This window comes from Hypanus sabinus, chromosome 25 (genome assembly GCF_030144855.1).
Source record: "Hypanus sabinus isolate sHypSab1 chromosome 25, sHypSab1.hap1, whole genome shotgun sequence".
In the NCBI taxonomy this organism is placed as follows: domain Eukaryota; kingdom Metazoa; phylum Chordata; class Chondrichthyes; order Myliobatiformes; family Dasyatidae; genus Hypanus; species Hypanus sabinus.
Window position 1 is genome coordinate 8,623,161 of NC_082730.1, and position 16,012 is coordinate 8,639,172.

At 42.6% G+C, this 16,012-nt stretch overlaps 1 protein-coding gene across 2 annotated transcripts in view; it reads left to right on the forward strand.

Annotated features, from left to right (window-relative positions):
• The first annotated feature begins 6,937 nt into the window (after nucleotides 1-6,937).
• Nucleotides 6,938-16,012, forward strand: part of LOC132380982 (cleavage and polyadenylation specificity factor subunit 7-like) — a 68,658-nt gene continuing 59,583 nt past the window's right edge. For both annotated transcript variants that reach the window (XM_059950027.1, XM_059950026.1), the window contains exon 1: nucleotides 6,938-7,037. In XM_059950027.1, the coding sequence (XP_059806010.1) occupies nucleotides 6,948-7,037 (90 nt within the window). In that variant the 5' untranslated portion in view covers nucleotides 6,938-6,947. The remainder of the gene's footprint in view (nucleotides 7,038-16,012) is intronic.

The following is a 16,012-nucleotide window of genomic DNA, read 5'->3' on the forward strand; positions in this document are numbered from 1 at the left end:
ATGTCACTGTGCCATCCATATCTTCACTGTCATATGAAACTGAAGAAACTAATTTATATAAAGTTCATAAAACACTAAGTAAACCAGGAGTTCCCAAGCTGGGGTCCACGGATTTCTCAATTAATGGTAGGGGTCCATGGCATAACAAAAGTTGGGAAACCCAGGTGTGAACAATTTTAAATGCATGGGGTAAAATATTATTAATTTCTATAATAACAACACATGAATTACCTAAATTCACTTTTACCACTCTAGTTAACTAAAAGTTTCACACAAAAGTATGTATAGTATCTTAACTAATTAAAAAATAACCTTACATTTTCCCACATTATTTGCCAGCTGCTTATCGGTATCCCTTGAAGACTCTCTGCAATGTGGGCATGTTATGTTGCAACCCTCGCGGGTTGCTCCCAGCGTATTCTTGGGTGCATTGGTTGTTAATGCCATGACACATTTCACTGCATGTTTCAATATACATGTGATAAATAAATCTGAAGCTTATCTGTATTCTCCTCATGAAACACTCCATCTTTATATACTTTACTGAGATGTATATTCTTCACTCACCCTGATCATTGGCAGTGAACAGCTGGTATCCTAGCATTAGTTCTGTAGCACCCAACTACTTTCAACTTTACAAATTGAAAATTATTAACCATAAGATGACAGAGAAAAGGCTGAGGAATAATTATGGAATTAGTGCTGAAGTTCTACAAATATTTAGCCTTATTACTAATTTAAATATTCCTGGTAAACCATCAAGATATTGCTAGGAGCTTTAATATCAAGTTTATTCAACAACAATCACTATCTTTCTACTTATCCACTTAACTGTAAAAAGTTCAGATGCAATAATCATATACTGACCTGAACTGGACAAAAGCAGACCACTCACCCTGTGCAAATCTGGATTTGCACCTGCTTTGCAGTGGCCAGTTGCATCATCAAAATCAAGTGTCCAGACTAAAACTCCTCCAAATCCTTGCTTCTTCAGCCAATTAATCTACAACTGTTAAATAACTGTTAAGATTCTTCAGAACCAGACTGGTACTGCACAATAAATTATCTTGTAAATTTGCTTCATCTTCCCTCCCATCTTGGGGTTTGAGAGAAAACTGAGGGGCACTTTATACAATTAGTGCTCAAATCACAAGACCCATGGTTCTGAACATATTTAGTCTCCTTCCTAATTTGAATAGTCCTGGTAAACATTTAAGTCTTGGTTTACAGGATTCAAAGTGCAGGAGTTTTGCAGGTGCCATTGATTTAAGTGGTGACGTCATCGGGGCCAGGGTTGGAGATTCTTGAGTTGCTGTCCATGAGCACAGCATCCTCTATCAGGAACAGAATGGAGAACTGGTTGACAGCAGAGAGATTTTCAGTAGGTTTTCCAATGGTTCTGATGGAATGTAGTTTTACAATTCATTTGTTTTAATATGAGATTACAAACAGCTTCTCAGTTCCACATTCAAAAGGTTTTATTTACTGAAAATCAAAGATACTGCAGATGTTGGAAAGCTGAAATAAAAACAGGAAATGCTGGATGCACATAGCAAGTCAGAGTTGTTTTAGTTTTGATGAAGGTTTCCATACCTGAACCATTAACTCTGTTTCACTCTACAGATTGTTCAGTCTTCCCACCATTTTCTTTTTTTAGTTCAAGTTTTATATATCTACTTTATGTAATGTTTTCCCTGGCAAATTCAGAACTTATTCTCCACCTTTACCAACCATGAGAAGGTAGCAGTGGGCTTTCCTCTTGAGCCACTGAAATCCTTCTCATTTTTCCACTCAAACTAAATAGGAAAATAAAGTTTTACTGGAGTTTTTAAACAAATGTACAGTTTACAGAGAAGGTAAAAAAAAAGGACTTTGCAAATGTAATCCCCCACTATTAAGATAAATGGATATTATAACTTCAATGGAGTGTAACTGGAATGTTCCAGTGTATGTTATTTCTTGACAGATTTTTAATGCCCTTTGCCTGCAGCTTTCACTAGCATCTCTGCCTATTTCTTAAGCTTCTTCCTTTTGCTTCTGTTTGAAAGAAAAATATCATCCTCATCCAATTGTTTGTTTCAATGGCTTTCCCAATGGTCGGTGTTTCCATAGTATTGTTGGTTAGGGAGTTCCAGAATCCAAAGATGTGCTTGCGCTCAAGGGTACAGGGGAGGCTCACAAGAATGTTACCAGGAATGAAAGGCTTAACCTATGAGGAGGGGTTGACGTCTCTGGACCTGTACTTGACGAAGCTCAGAAGGATGGGTGGATCTCATTGAAGCATATTGGATAGAATGAACATGGAGAGGGAAGTCTAGGATCTCTGGACACAACCTCAGTATATAAAAAAAACATTCCTTTAAAGTAAGATGAGAAGGAATATTTTCAGCCAGAGGGTAGTGAACCTGTATATATTTTTTTGTCATGGAGTGCTGTGGAGGCCAAGTCATTGGGTGCATTTAAGGCAGAGATTAATAAGTTCTTGATTGGTAAGGGGATTGGTTGTCCTGGTGTTTAAGGTAAGTGACAAAATGGAGTTTAAAAAAACACCCACAAGCAGACAATGGCAGAGCACACTTGAGGGGCCAAATGACCTAATTATGCTCCTATAATTTATGGTCTCTTGATTAAAACCAACAGCAACAACACCTGCATGTCAGGATAGTGCTCAGTGCTTTGCAATAAGCCTATAAATAGTGGTGTCCCTATATGCCATAATCTCTTCATCTGCCATGGCTGAGATATTTAACATAGTGCATCCCAAAGAAGTATTGGGGATGGCACATAGAAATTTTGAATCCATACATCAAAAGTACACAGAAGCCACACTGACAAACTAACCATGTATCCATCCAACACTTCTGTAACCTGTGGAAAACTCAGTGATTCTCACAATAACCTCAGCAGTCACCTCAGAAAAAGATTAGATGCATGTCAGCCTCAAGCCTGAGGGAGTGCTTAAGAAGAAGACACAGCAACAGGGAATTTAATTTCAGACTCACTGCTCCATTTCACTTTTGCTTATACAGTACTAGGCAATGTCTTTGCTATTTGCCTATCAAGGAAACTAACATAGCCAGTACTAACACAGAATTATAGGAGGAGGAGACAATGGCATCTAACAGCGACTCCTTTGCTTGCATCTTTGGAAACAGCTCTATTTCCATCTTTAATATCTCTATTTTTCCCTTTCAGGGTTCTTTTGAAGACCCTGACCTGCAGCTACACGCTGACTTCGGTTCTTTGCAGGAATGGGACCCACTCTTGAGGTTTCATGACTGGCCGTTATTCATATGCCAAGGATGTGGCCTAAGAGATTAGCTCGTCTTCAGAGTTCTGGGATCTTATGGCTCTGGAGATGGGTGCAGGAATCCGGTGTGTTTTGGGAGACAGAAGATCAAAAGCAGTGAGCTGGCTGCTGGCTGTGTGCCCAGAGACCTGAGCTCTTTTGTCATAGAGCTCAGAAAAGTAACTTCGTAACTCAGCAAGTTGTTTGTTAGGCCTCCCCTCTCACTGTGAAACTGAGACACCTCTTTCTCCATTATTAGGGAGAGAGAGAGCGAGAGAGAGCCTGTGGTATGTCGAACACCGGGTGAATGAGTAGTCTTTGGGGCACTGCATCTCACTGTGTCTTTGCTGATGTTTTGCTGCATGCTTGTGTGTTTGGTGGTGGGTGCCGATGCTTACTATTTTATTGCTGGTGGGGGAGGGGTATTTGTTACTTTGCTGCTGCTTACATGTGGAAGGGGGAGCTTGGGGGGCTTTGGAGTTCTAACATTTAACTGCCATTCATTTAGTTGGATATCTGCAGGCTTTAGTTCAAGATTTTATTTTGTGGAATGACTGAAACAGCTGAGCCGGTGTCCAATTCCATTTTAATTAATTTGGCATTCAGTTCTGGTTCACTCCTCTTTTGCCTTTATGAGGCCACTCTGAGGGTGGAGGAGTAATACCTCATTCTGTCTAGGCAGCCTCCAACATGAAGACATGAATATTGAGTTCTCATTTCCTGTAATTTTCCCCTATCCATTGCGTCTTCTATTGCCCACTCTGGCCTCTTACCTCTTTTCCTCATCTGCCTGTCACCTCCTCCTTGTGTCCCCCCTCCTTCCTTCCTCCCATGATCCACTTTCCTGTCCAATCAGATTTCATCTCCAGCCCTTTACTTTTCCTACCCATCTGACTTCACTTACCACATTCTAGCTTGTCCTTCTTCACCTTTCCCTGTCTTTGTATTCCAGCATCTTCCCCCCTCCTTTCCAGTCCTGAAGAAGGGTCTTAGCCCAAAAAGCCAACAGTTTATTCATTTCCATAGATGCAGCCTGACCTGTTGAGTTCCTCTGGCATTTTGTGTGTGTTACTTTTACCAATACTAGAACATTCACAGCAAGTTCTCACAATGAGAAGGCTTAAAAGAGTGAGATAGATTGGTTGGTTGAGCGATGTCATAATAATCTCACATTCAAAGCGAGCAAGGCTAAGTAATTGATTGTGGACTTCAAGAAGGAGAAGTGGATCAGCTGTGGAAAGGATGAGCAGCTTCAAGTTCCTGGGTATCAGCATCTTAGAGGATCTATCCTAGACCCAACATATTGATGCAATCATAAAGAAGGCACATCAGCGGCTATATGTCATTAGGTGTTTGAGGAGATTATGTTTCTATAGATATATAGTGGAGAGCATTCTGACTGTTATGGAGGCTCCAATGCACAGGATCACAAGAAGCTACAGAGGCTGTAGACCCAGCCTGCTCCATCACATACACAAACTTCCCTACCATCAAGGTCCATTTCAAAGATGCTGCCTCAAGAAGGCAGCATCCTTCATGTCCTCTTCTTGTTATGACTTTTGTGAAGGAGGTACAGGAGCCTGAAGATGCATACTCACCAACTGAAGTACAGCTCCTTTTCTTCTGCCAAGAATTTTTTTAAGGTTCTATGAAACTGTGAACACTGCCTAGTTATTCCCTTTTCCCCCATTACTTATTTATTTTGTAATTTATAATAATTTATGCCTTTGCACTGTATCACTGCTGCAAAACAACAAATCTCTCAACACTCAGTACCAAGTCTTACACACCCTAGCTATATGTACTGTACGTGCCTAAGACTTGTGCACAGTATTGTAGTGATTTTATGTTTTGCACTGTTCTGCTGACGCAAAAAACAAATCATAACATATATGAGCGATGATAAACCTGATTCTGATATGGGTGTCTATTGTGGACGGAGAGTGGGAAGGGGTCGGCAGAGGGATATCATGGTTTGGAAAAGCGGAAGAGAGAGGGGAGAGAGCAGGAAGCACCAGAGGGACATTCTGTAATGATCAATAAACCTATTGTTTGGAATCAAATTACCTTGTCTGGTGTCTCAGGGCTGGGTGTGTTTGCATCTGTGCCACACCCTGCCCCTGTCACTCCTCTGCCATCTGTTCACATCATATTTACAAACTTGTTCTTTGCTCTATGGTAACAAATACAATACTGTGCAAAAGTCTTAAGGCATATAGATATATATATATGTCTTAAAACTTTTGCATACTACTGTATGCCAATGATAATAATTCTGATTCTTCATAAACATGATATTCTGCAGATGTTGGAAATCTTGAGCAACGCACACAAAATGCTGGAGGAACTCAGCAGGGCAGGCAGAATCTGTAGACAGAAGTAAACAGTCAAAGTGTCTTGGGCTGAAACATCAATTGTTTATTCCCTCCATAGATGCTGTTGAATTTGCCGATTTTTTCATTGTACCTAGACTGTCTTCGACGAGTCTTGGGGTTGATACCGAAGGTTAAACCTGGAAGGGCGAAGACCAAAGTTGAGAATCTGGATGTTGAGGCCCAAAGGCTAAAGCCTGATGTCTGTGAGTCCATTGGAGATTTGAAGCTCATCAGTGAACTGTCATGAGGCCTGTGTGCATGGGTGAGTGGGTGGGAGGGAGCAAAGGGGATTGTCTTTATTTTTTTTCTTTTTACCCCCCCCCCATCTTTTTATTCTGGCATCTTCCCCCTTCCTTCTGTGGCCTGAAGAAAGGTCTCAGCCCCAACTGTCGACTCTAGATGAATTTCCATAGGTGTTGCCTGACTGAGTTCCTCCAGCATTTCCTGTGTATTGCTTTGTTTTGCTGCTGTTGCTTGTGTTCTGCGGAGCATGGTGGGCATATTATGCTGGTGTTTTCAGAATCAGAGTCCGGTTTAATACCACTGGCATATGTTGTGAAATTTGTTGACTTTGTGTCAGCAGTGCAATACAATACGTAATTGAGAAAAAGAGACTGTGAATTACCGTAAGTATAATATATATTAAATAGCTGCATCGAGGTTAGATCCTCAGAGATGTTGACATGCAGGAACTTGAAATTGTTCACCCTAACCTCTTCTGATCTCTCCATGAAGACTGGTGTGTGTTCCCTAGTCTTACCGTTTTGGAAGTTCACAATCAGCTCTTTGGTCTTACTGACGTTGGGTGCAAGGTTGTTGCTCTGATACCTTGTTCCTGTACACCCTCTCGTCACCGTCTTAAAAGTTCTGTCAACAATGGTTGCATCGTCAGCAAATTTATAGATGGCATTTGAGCTGTGCCTAGCCACGCATTCGTGGGTATAGGGAGTGTAGAGCAGTGGGCTAAGCACACCTCCCTGAGGTGCGCCAGTGTTGATTGTCTGAGATGAATGTTTTATGTACGTGTGGATAAGTAATTCTGAATCTGAACCTCGCAGCACACGACAATAAACTCTATTTGTTAAATAAATCTAGGCTATAAGGGGCTGGGTGTGTTCTTTTCACGCGGTAATGAGACAGTGAAATCTATGAACTTTAACAAACCCTTTCAGGATGCCGGCCGCTCCCCGCCTGCAGTACCGCCGGCCGCCACAGGGTGCGCAGACCAGTGAGAGCGCCAGCCACCCGGCTACGGCCCGCTTGGCACCATGGGTTGTTTTAAAATGGCGGTCCACTCGAACATGGCGGTGCATGGGCTGCTGCAGGCCGGAGCGGCCGGGGCTGGCAGCTCCGAGCAAGTACCGGGGGGCGGGGTAAGTGCTTAGGGATGGGGGGCTGCCCGGGTACTAGGGGGCGGGGTGCAAAACTGGAGATCGGTGTTTCCGGTCTGCTACTGGAGGCGGGGATAAAATCGGGGGAAGGGGGCCGCAAGGGGTCTCGAGCAGGGATGGGGCTGGAACTGGGGGGGGGGGGGTGGTGGTGGTGGTGGTGGAGGAGGGGAGGGGAGGGGTGGACGCCGTTGGCTCCAAGCGGGTAACGAGGGGCGGGGATTACCGCCGGAGGCGGGGTCACGAACCGGGGTTGATGGTAAAATTGCGATGGGGCTTCGGAGGATGTAGCAGGGGGCGGGTGAACAACCCGGAGGTCGGGTGGGGGTGGGGACCCTCGTAGAGTGGGCGCGGTTGCCTATCTGGGGGAGGAGAGTATATTCGGTGGGGGGAACGTAAGCATAACTGGGTGATAGGGGTTCGGAGGTTGGTATTTGAAGACTATAACCTAAGAGGTCGGCTGCTCGGGGTAGGTGCGGGAGTGGAATCGGCTGGTCCAACCGCGGAGGTTCGGAGTATATACGGGAGGGGGAGGAACAATTTGTATCAGGTGTGGGGTGGGAAGGGTTAGTTTCCAAGCTACATGATGCTATAGGTGGTGTGGTAGGAGGGGTTTGTTGATACACAGACTGAGATTTCTCTCCGGAAGCATATCCACTGTTCTTTGTAAACAGTATCACAGAGATACTCTCTTGATGAGCCTTAATTTTGGGAGGAATAGAATACAAAAGCAAGAATGTATTTCTGAGCCTTTATAAGGCATTGGAGTATTGTGAGTAGTTTTAGTCTCCTTATCTAAGATGGGATGTGTTGGCATTGGAGAGGGTCCTGAGAGGTTTACCAGAATGATCCAAGAAATTAAAAGGTTAACCTATGAGGAACATTTGATAGCTTTGGACCTGTACTCACTGGAGTTCAGAAGAGTCAGGGGGACCTCATTGAAACCTAATAAATATTGAAAAGTCTGGATAAAGTGGATGTGGAGAGGATGTTTCCTCTAGTGGGGGTATCTTGGACCAGAGGGCATAACCTCCAAATAGAGGAACATTCATTTAGAACAGAGCTAAGGAGGAATTTATTTACCTGGAGGTTGGTGAATCTGTAGAATTCATTGCCATTGATAGCTGTGGAGGCCAAATTATTGGGTATATTTAAAGTGGAGGTTGGTAGGTTCCTGATTAATAAGGGTGTCAAAGGATACGGGGAGAAGGCTGGAGAATGGGGTTGTGAGGGATAATAAATCAGCCATGGAGCAGACTTGATGACCAATTGGTCTAATTCTGCTCCTATTGTGATGTAGTCTAATCTGACCAAATAACCAACACAGACCATATTACAGAGAGACATAGAAAATAGGTGCAGGAGTAGGCCATTTGGCCCTTCCAGCCTGCACCACCATTCAGTATGATCATGGCTGATCATCCAACTCAGAACCCTGTACCTGCTTTCTCTCCATACTCCCTGATCCCTTTAGCCACAAGGGCCATATCTAACTTGCTCTTAAATATAGCCAATGAACTGGCCTGAACTGTTTCCTGTGGCAGAAAATTCCACAGATTCACCACTCTCTATGTGAAGAAGTTTTTCCTCATCTCGGTACTAAAAGGCTTCCCCTTTATCCTTAAACTGTAATCCCCCGTTCTGGACTTCCCCAACATTGGAAACAATCTTCCTGCATCTAGCCTGTCCAATCCCTTTAGAATTTTGTACGTTTCAATAAGATCCCCCCCTCAATCTTCTAAATTCCAGTGAGTATAAGCCTAGTCGATCCAGTCTTTCTTCATATGAAAGTCCTGCCATTCCAGGAATCAACCTGGTGAACCTTCTCTGTACTCCCTCTATGGCAAGAATGTCTTTCCTCGGATTAGGGGACCAAAACTGCACACAATATTCTTGGTGCAGTCTCACCAAGGCCTTGTACAACTGTAGTAGACCCTCCCTGCTCCTGTACCCAAATCCTTTTGCTATGAATGCCAACATACCATTTGCCTTTTTCACCACCTGTTGACCCTGCATACCCACCTTCAATGACTGGTGTACAATGACACCCAGGTCTTATTGCATCTCCCCTTTTCCTAACTGGTCACTGTTCAGATAATAATCTGTTTCCCTGTTCTTGCAACCAACGTGGATAACCTCACATTTATCCACATTAAATTTCATCCTCCTCACAGCTAATACCGCCGCCCAGCTTCGTCTAAATCATTAATATATATTATAAACAACTGGCGTCCCAGCACTGAGCCTTATGGTACACCACTAGTTACTGCCTACCATTCTGAAAAGGTCCCGTTTACTGCCACTCATTGCTTCCTGTCTGCTAACCAATTCTCTATCTGCATCAATACCATACCCCCAATACCGTGTGCTTTAAGTTTGTACACTAATCTCCTGTGTGGGACTTTGTCAAATGCCTTTTGAAAATCTAAATATACCACATCCACTGGCTCTCCCCTATCCACTCTACTAGTTATATCTTCAAAAAATTCTATAAGATTCATCAGACATGATTTTCCTTTCACAAATCCATGCTGACTTTGTCCAATGATTTCACCTCTTTCCAAATGTGCTGTTATCATATCTTTGATAACCAACTCTAGCATTTTCCCCCACCACCGATGTCAGACTAACCGGTCTATAATTCCCCGGTTTCTCTCTCCCTTTTTTTTAAAAAGTGGGGTTACATTAGCCACCCCACTCAGGAACTAATCCAGAATCTAAGGAGTTTTGAAAAATTATCACAAATGCATCCACTATTTCTTGGGCTACTTCCTTAAGCACTCTGGGATGCAGACCATCTGGCCCTGGGGATTTATCTGCCTTTAATCCCTTCAATTTACCTAACACCACTTCCCTACTAACATGTATTTCCCTCAGTTCCTCCATCTCACTAGACCCTCAGTCCCTTACTATTTCTGGAAGGTTATTTATGTCCTCCTTAGTGAAGACAGAACCAAAGTAGTTATTCAATTGGTCTGCCTTGTCTTTGTTCCCTATGATCAATTCACCTGTTTCTGACTGTAAAGGACCTACATTTGTCTTGACCAACCTTTTTCTTTTCACATATCTATAAAAGCTTTTACAGTCAGTTTTTATGTTCCCTGCCAGCTTTCTCTCATAATCTTTTTTCCCTTTCCTAATTAAGCCCTTTGTCCTCCTCTGCTGGTCTCTGAATTTCTCCCAGTCCTCAGGTGTGCCACCTTTTTTTGCTAATTTATATGTTTCTTCTTTGGACTTGATACTATCCCTTAATTTCCCTTGTCAGCCATGGGTGCACTACCTTGCCTGGTTTATTCTTTTGCCAAACTGGGATGAACAATTGTTGTAGTTCATCCATGTGATCTTTAAATGCTTGCCATTGCATATCCACCGTCAACCCTTTAAGTATCATTTGCCAGTCTATCTTAGCTAATTCACGTCTCATACCTTCAAAGTTCAGAATCTTTGTTTCTGAATTAATTATGTCACTCTCCATCTTAATAAAGAATTCCACCATATTATGATCACTCTTACTCAAGGGGCCTCACACAACAAGATTGCTACCTAACCCTTCCTCATTGCTCAGTACCCAATCTAGAATGGCCTGCTCTCTAGCTCTCTTAATATTCTATTAAGCAATCCTCCACTGTGTGGGTTTCAGTTTCTCTTTTAAGTGTTTCTGCTCTGTACTGCTGCATCTGCCACTTTAAATTGTAAATAAGCAGTAATTCCACTGAGATATGAAGGTTATGTTTGGGAGCTCAGCAGTGTAATACTGTTCTTGGAAGCACTTTGCAAGGCAGGTGACATGGGGAAAACAGAGTTCATATTTCAGAACTGCTCTGTTCCAAGGAAAACATCTCAAAATCAGAAAGCTGTTTCTGAGATTAGCTGGCAGTTAAACAGTTAGAGATGGTAGATAGTGGAGAGATTTTAGTCCATACTTAATTGTAAAGTCAAAGACTTGTACAACACAGTGTTTTGGCCCAACTCGCCACACTGATCTAGGTGCCTAGTCTAGTTAGTCTCACCTGCTTGTGTTTGGTCTCGATCTTTGCATATCTATGTAGCTGTACGGTAGTGTAGCGGTTAGTGCAAACACTTCACAGACTCAGTGAGCACTGATCATGGTTTGATTCCCACTGGGGTCTGTAAGGAGTTGGTGTGTTCTCCCCATGGGTTTCCACTGGATGCTCTGGTTTCCTCCTACATCCCGGAGACAAAGGGTTGATAAATTGTAGGAATACTCTTGGCACAGAAGCATGGGGACATTCTGGTGCTACCCCCAGCATAGTCCTTGCTGATTTGATTTGATGCAAACAACGGATTTCACTGTGTGTTTCTATATACATGTGACAAGTAAAGCTAACCTCTAATTGTACCCACCTCTGCCACTTGCTTTGGCAATTTGTTCCACCTACCCACAGCCCGCTGTGTGGAAAAAGCTGCCCCTTGGAGTCTCTTATGTTGTGTAGTTTAAGGGCCTACACAAGTCGATAAGATGGTTAAGAAGACTTATGGAATGCTTGCTTTTATTAGTTGAGGCATTGAATTCAAAAGTCAGGAGGTTATGTTCCAACTTCATAAAACTGGGCAGGCCACATATGGAGTATTGCCTTCCGTTCTGGTTGCCCCACTATAGGAAGGATGTTGCGGCCTTGGAGAAAGTTCAGAGATGTACCAGGATACTGCCTGTTTTAGAGGGAATGTGTTATCACAAGACTCTGGACAGACTTGAGTTGTTTTCTCTGAAGTGACGGAGGCTGAGGAGAGACCTGATAGAGGTTTATAAGATTGAGAGGCATAGATGGAGTAGACAGGGAGTATTTTTTTCCCAGGGTAGAGATGTCTAGTTCAAGAGGACATACATTAAAGATGAGATGGGGTAGGTTCAGTGGGGATATGAAAGGCAAATTTTTTTACTCAGACAGTGGTGGATGCTTGGAATGAGCTGCCTGGTGTGGTGGTAGAGGCAAATACATTGGAGGCTTTTAAGAAATGTTTGGATAGACACATGGATGTGAGGAAGATGGACGGATATTGTGTAGGTAGGAGAGATTTATGTTTGTGTGTTTTGATTTGCTTTTTATCTGGTTTGGCACAATGTTGTAGGCCAAATGGCCTGTTTCTCTTCTTTGTTCTATGTCTTTGGCCATCAATTAATATAATTGATATTGAAATAATCACATCTTGTGTTGGTCATCCAATCATAGAGAAGTCCAAAGTTCAAAGTCCATTTATTATCTAAGTACATATATGTCACCATTTACAACCATGAGATCTATTTTCTTTACAACCCCATTTTATCACTGCAATTTTTGGTATACCAAATGAGGATGGTAGTCGATTTTCCCCTCCAATTAGACGAATGATCGCCTTTGCAACCCTAATGGCTAGAAGGTCTATATTACAAAATTGGAAAGAAGTAAATCCTCCTACCACGTTTCAGTGGTTCTCTCAAACTGTTTCTTGTTTGAGCTTAGAAAAAATTAGAAGTACTATTTTTGACCCATTAATTAAATTTGAAGAAACTTGGGGACCGTTTATTCGACATTTTCATATGTTAATTTGACCTCTTCCGGACCTTTTCTCTTTTTATCCTTGTTCTGGTATGGAGTTCCGGAGTTCTTGACACTATCATGTATATATAAACTATTATTATTGCCCATGTTAGTTTAGGTTTATTGTTTTATTTCAATATACATTTTTTTTGTATTTTTTTTCTCTCTTTTTGTGGTTATCCTTTTTTATATACAATTAATACAGGTTTGATTGATTATTTATGATGTTCCTTGCTGATATCACAATAAGATATTGATATCTTATTACTAATTTAACTTCAAGCCTAGTGTATTTATAACCTACTCAATACTACGTTATGTTATTTTTTTATATATGAAACTTAATAAAAAGATTGAAAAAGAAAAGAGATCTATTTTCTTACAGGCATTCTCAAAAAATCCATAAGAGAATAATAACCATAATAGAATCAATGATTTAATCATGGTGCAAAAGGCAACAAACTGCAAATACAAAAATAAAGAAATAATTATAAATAAATAGTAAATATCAAGAACATGAAATGAAGCAAGTCCTTGGGTTGTGGGAGCACTTCAGTGACGGGGGTGAGTGAAGTTATCCCCTTTGGTTCAAGAGCCTAGTGTTTGAGGGGTAATAACTGTTCCTGAACCTGGTGGTGTGAGTCTTGAGGCTCCTGTACCACCTTCCTGATGGCGGCAAAAAGAAGAGAGCATGACCTGTGTGGTTGGAGTCCTTGATGATGGATGATGCTTTCCTGTGACAACATGTCTAATGTTCTCATTAGTGGGGAGGGCTTTGCCCGTGATGGATTAGCCTGTATCCATTACAGTTGGCCCTCCTTATCCGCGGATTCAACCAACCGCAGATCGGGAAAACCCGGAAGTTCTCTCTCCAGCACTCATTGCTTGAGCATGTACAGACTATTTTTTCTTGTCATTATTCTGTAAACAATACAGTATAACAACAATTTACATTGTATTAGGTATTATAAGTAATCTAGAAATGACTTAAAAGTACAGGCAGTCCCCGGGTTATGAATGAGTTCCTTTCCTGAGTCTGTCTTTTAGTCGGATTTGAAGTTGGAACAGGTACATCCGGTATTACTTAGTGTCAGTTAGTCAAACATTTTTCTCAGTATATAGTACATATTTTACCTTTCTATGCATATAAAACACTTAAGAAACATATGTATTTCAGTAATTTAACGACTGCATTGCTTAGTAATAACTGTAGCTTTCATCGGGTCAGTGCCTTTCACAATGTCCAGTGCACGGAGACACGTTAAATAAGGTCCGGTTCCACTGGGTCTAAAGACCACCGCACTGATACATGTTAAATAAGGGACTTGAGCATCCGCGAATTTTGGTATCCGCGGGGGGGTCCTGGAACCAATCCTCCGCGGATAAGGAGGACGGACTGTACTTTTGTATCATTTTCTTTTCAAGGGCATTGGTATTTCCATACCAGGCTGCACTCTCCACCACACATCTATAGAAGTTTGTCAAAGTTTTAGATATCATACCAGTTCTTCGCTCACAAACTCCTAAAGAGATGTGAGTGACTGCAGATGCTGTAATCTGGAGCAAGATTATAAACTTTGGGGTCAGCCAGGCTTTGGAGGCGGGGGGGGGGGGGGGGTGTTGGTCCATTCAGACTGAGAATGTAGAAGGGAGATAGCTGGTGTGAAGAGGTAAGGGGGGAGGGTGACACAAGGTCTGACATGGTGGGACCTGGTGAGGATGATGCACAGATGGATTTGGGGAGACGAGCTGGTGTGTGATGGGTATAGTTTCAAAGTGAGCATTGTTGACAAAGTTTGGTGAAGAGAACAAATCAGTCCGAGAGCCCAAAGTCCAAGAACTCTGGAGACTTGTCCTGGGGTTAGAGCCCTGTCTGTGAGATTGGGTGGGGGAGGAAAGGTCTTGTTTTGCCCTTTTTTCGTTCCGTTTGTCCTGTTCTGCTGAGCATTATGGGTGTGCTTTGTTGGAGCTGGAACGTGTGGCAACACTTGTGGGCTGCCCCCAGTACATCCTTACATTGTATCGGTAACACATGTGACACATTTTTGTTTTTAATGCAAATGATATGTATGTTTCGATCTATAGTGGTGCTAGAAATTCTGTTAGCCCTGTAGAAATTTCTCTATTTCTGCATAAATATGATGTAAAATGTTATCAGATCTTCAAGAAAGTCCTAAAACTAGATAGAGAGAACCCAATAACACTGTCAACCTGAAATTATTAACCTGCTCAGTTGAGGAAAAACACCAGAGACACAAAATTACCTCTGAAATGGTTTTTATTCAGAGGGGAGTTTGCAGCCCCACGCACATCAGGCGTAAGGTAGCCAACTCCCAATTTGTTGGTTTACAAAGGTCATACTTATACCCAAAAGCAGGGTACTACTTTCGCAAATATGGTTACCGATTCAAATTCATCAATTGATTGGCTATTGCATAGCTAAGCATGCAAAATACTCGGAATAAGCGTAGACGCAAGAGTAATACTTGGAATAGGTATGGACGCAAGCAAAACACTCGAAGTAGGTATATATAGCTGAAAATACTTTGCAGAACACATTGTCTTGTGGTCGCAAGGTTCCTCTTCTTTGTGGTTGCCACATGTTATCTGGAATCTTACTTTAGCTATCTCTTCCCTGTCCTACTACACTTCCACAATGATGTATCCTCTCCCTGGTCCTGTCTACATAGTTTGCTACATTTACCCCTCGCCCACCCCCTCTACACGTACCGCTTACCCTCTTCACATTCTCATTCCCTCCTGTGATCATGAAATGATCACTCATCAATATCGTGAAAATCCTTTGGTGCAGGTTCGAGGAGTTCGGTGGCCTCGACGGTTGCTCGTACTACCATCAGTGGCTTAGCCGGCAGCAGGTCCCCTAATGAGGCCATCATGCGGTTCAGGACACATTGGACAATGGCGATACAGACAAAAATCCCTATAATAGCTGTCAATGCGTAAATAGCCCCATTGATCAACCAGTCCCCCCATCCTGCCCATACCTGTTCCTTCCTCGATGGATTCTAACTGTTCATCTATTTTGTTCATATACCGTGTTATGTTGGCAGTGGCATCGTCTAGCCCCATTATGCATTTGTCCTTTACGATAGCACAGAGCCCACCCTCCCTGGTGAGGAGGTAATCAAGTGCATAGCGGTTTTGCATAGAGAAGAGCCGCAGTTGGTTAAGGCTGTCAGTTATGAGTCTTAATGCTCCCCTGGTGGTGTTCCCAAGGCTCATGAGACCACAGGCCAGATAGTTCCAATTGTGGGTCGCCATAGTGGCTCCTGATGCCCCCAAAGAGAAAAAGCCAGCTGCCCCGTATCCGGCCACCTGACCTGCGGTGAGGGTAGTCAGGACTTGGTAATCCGCACAAAATTCTTGGGAGACCTCTCTCTTGTACCTCCCAGACGGGCA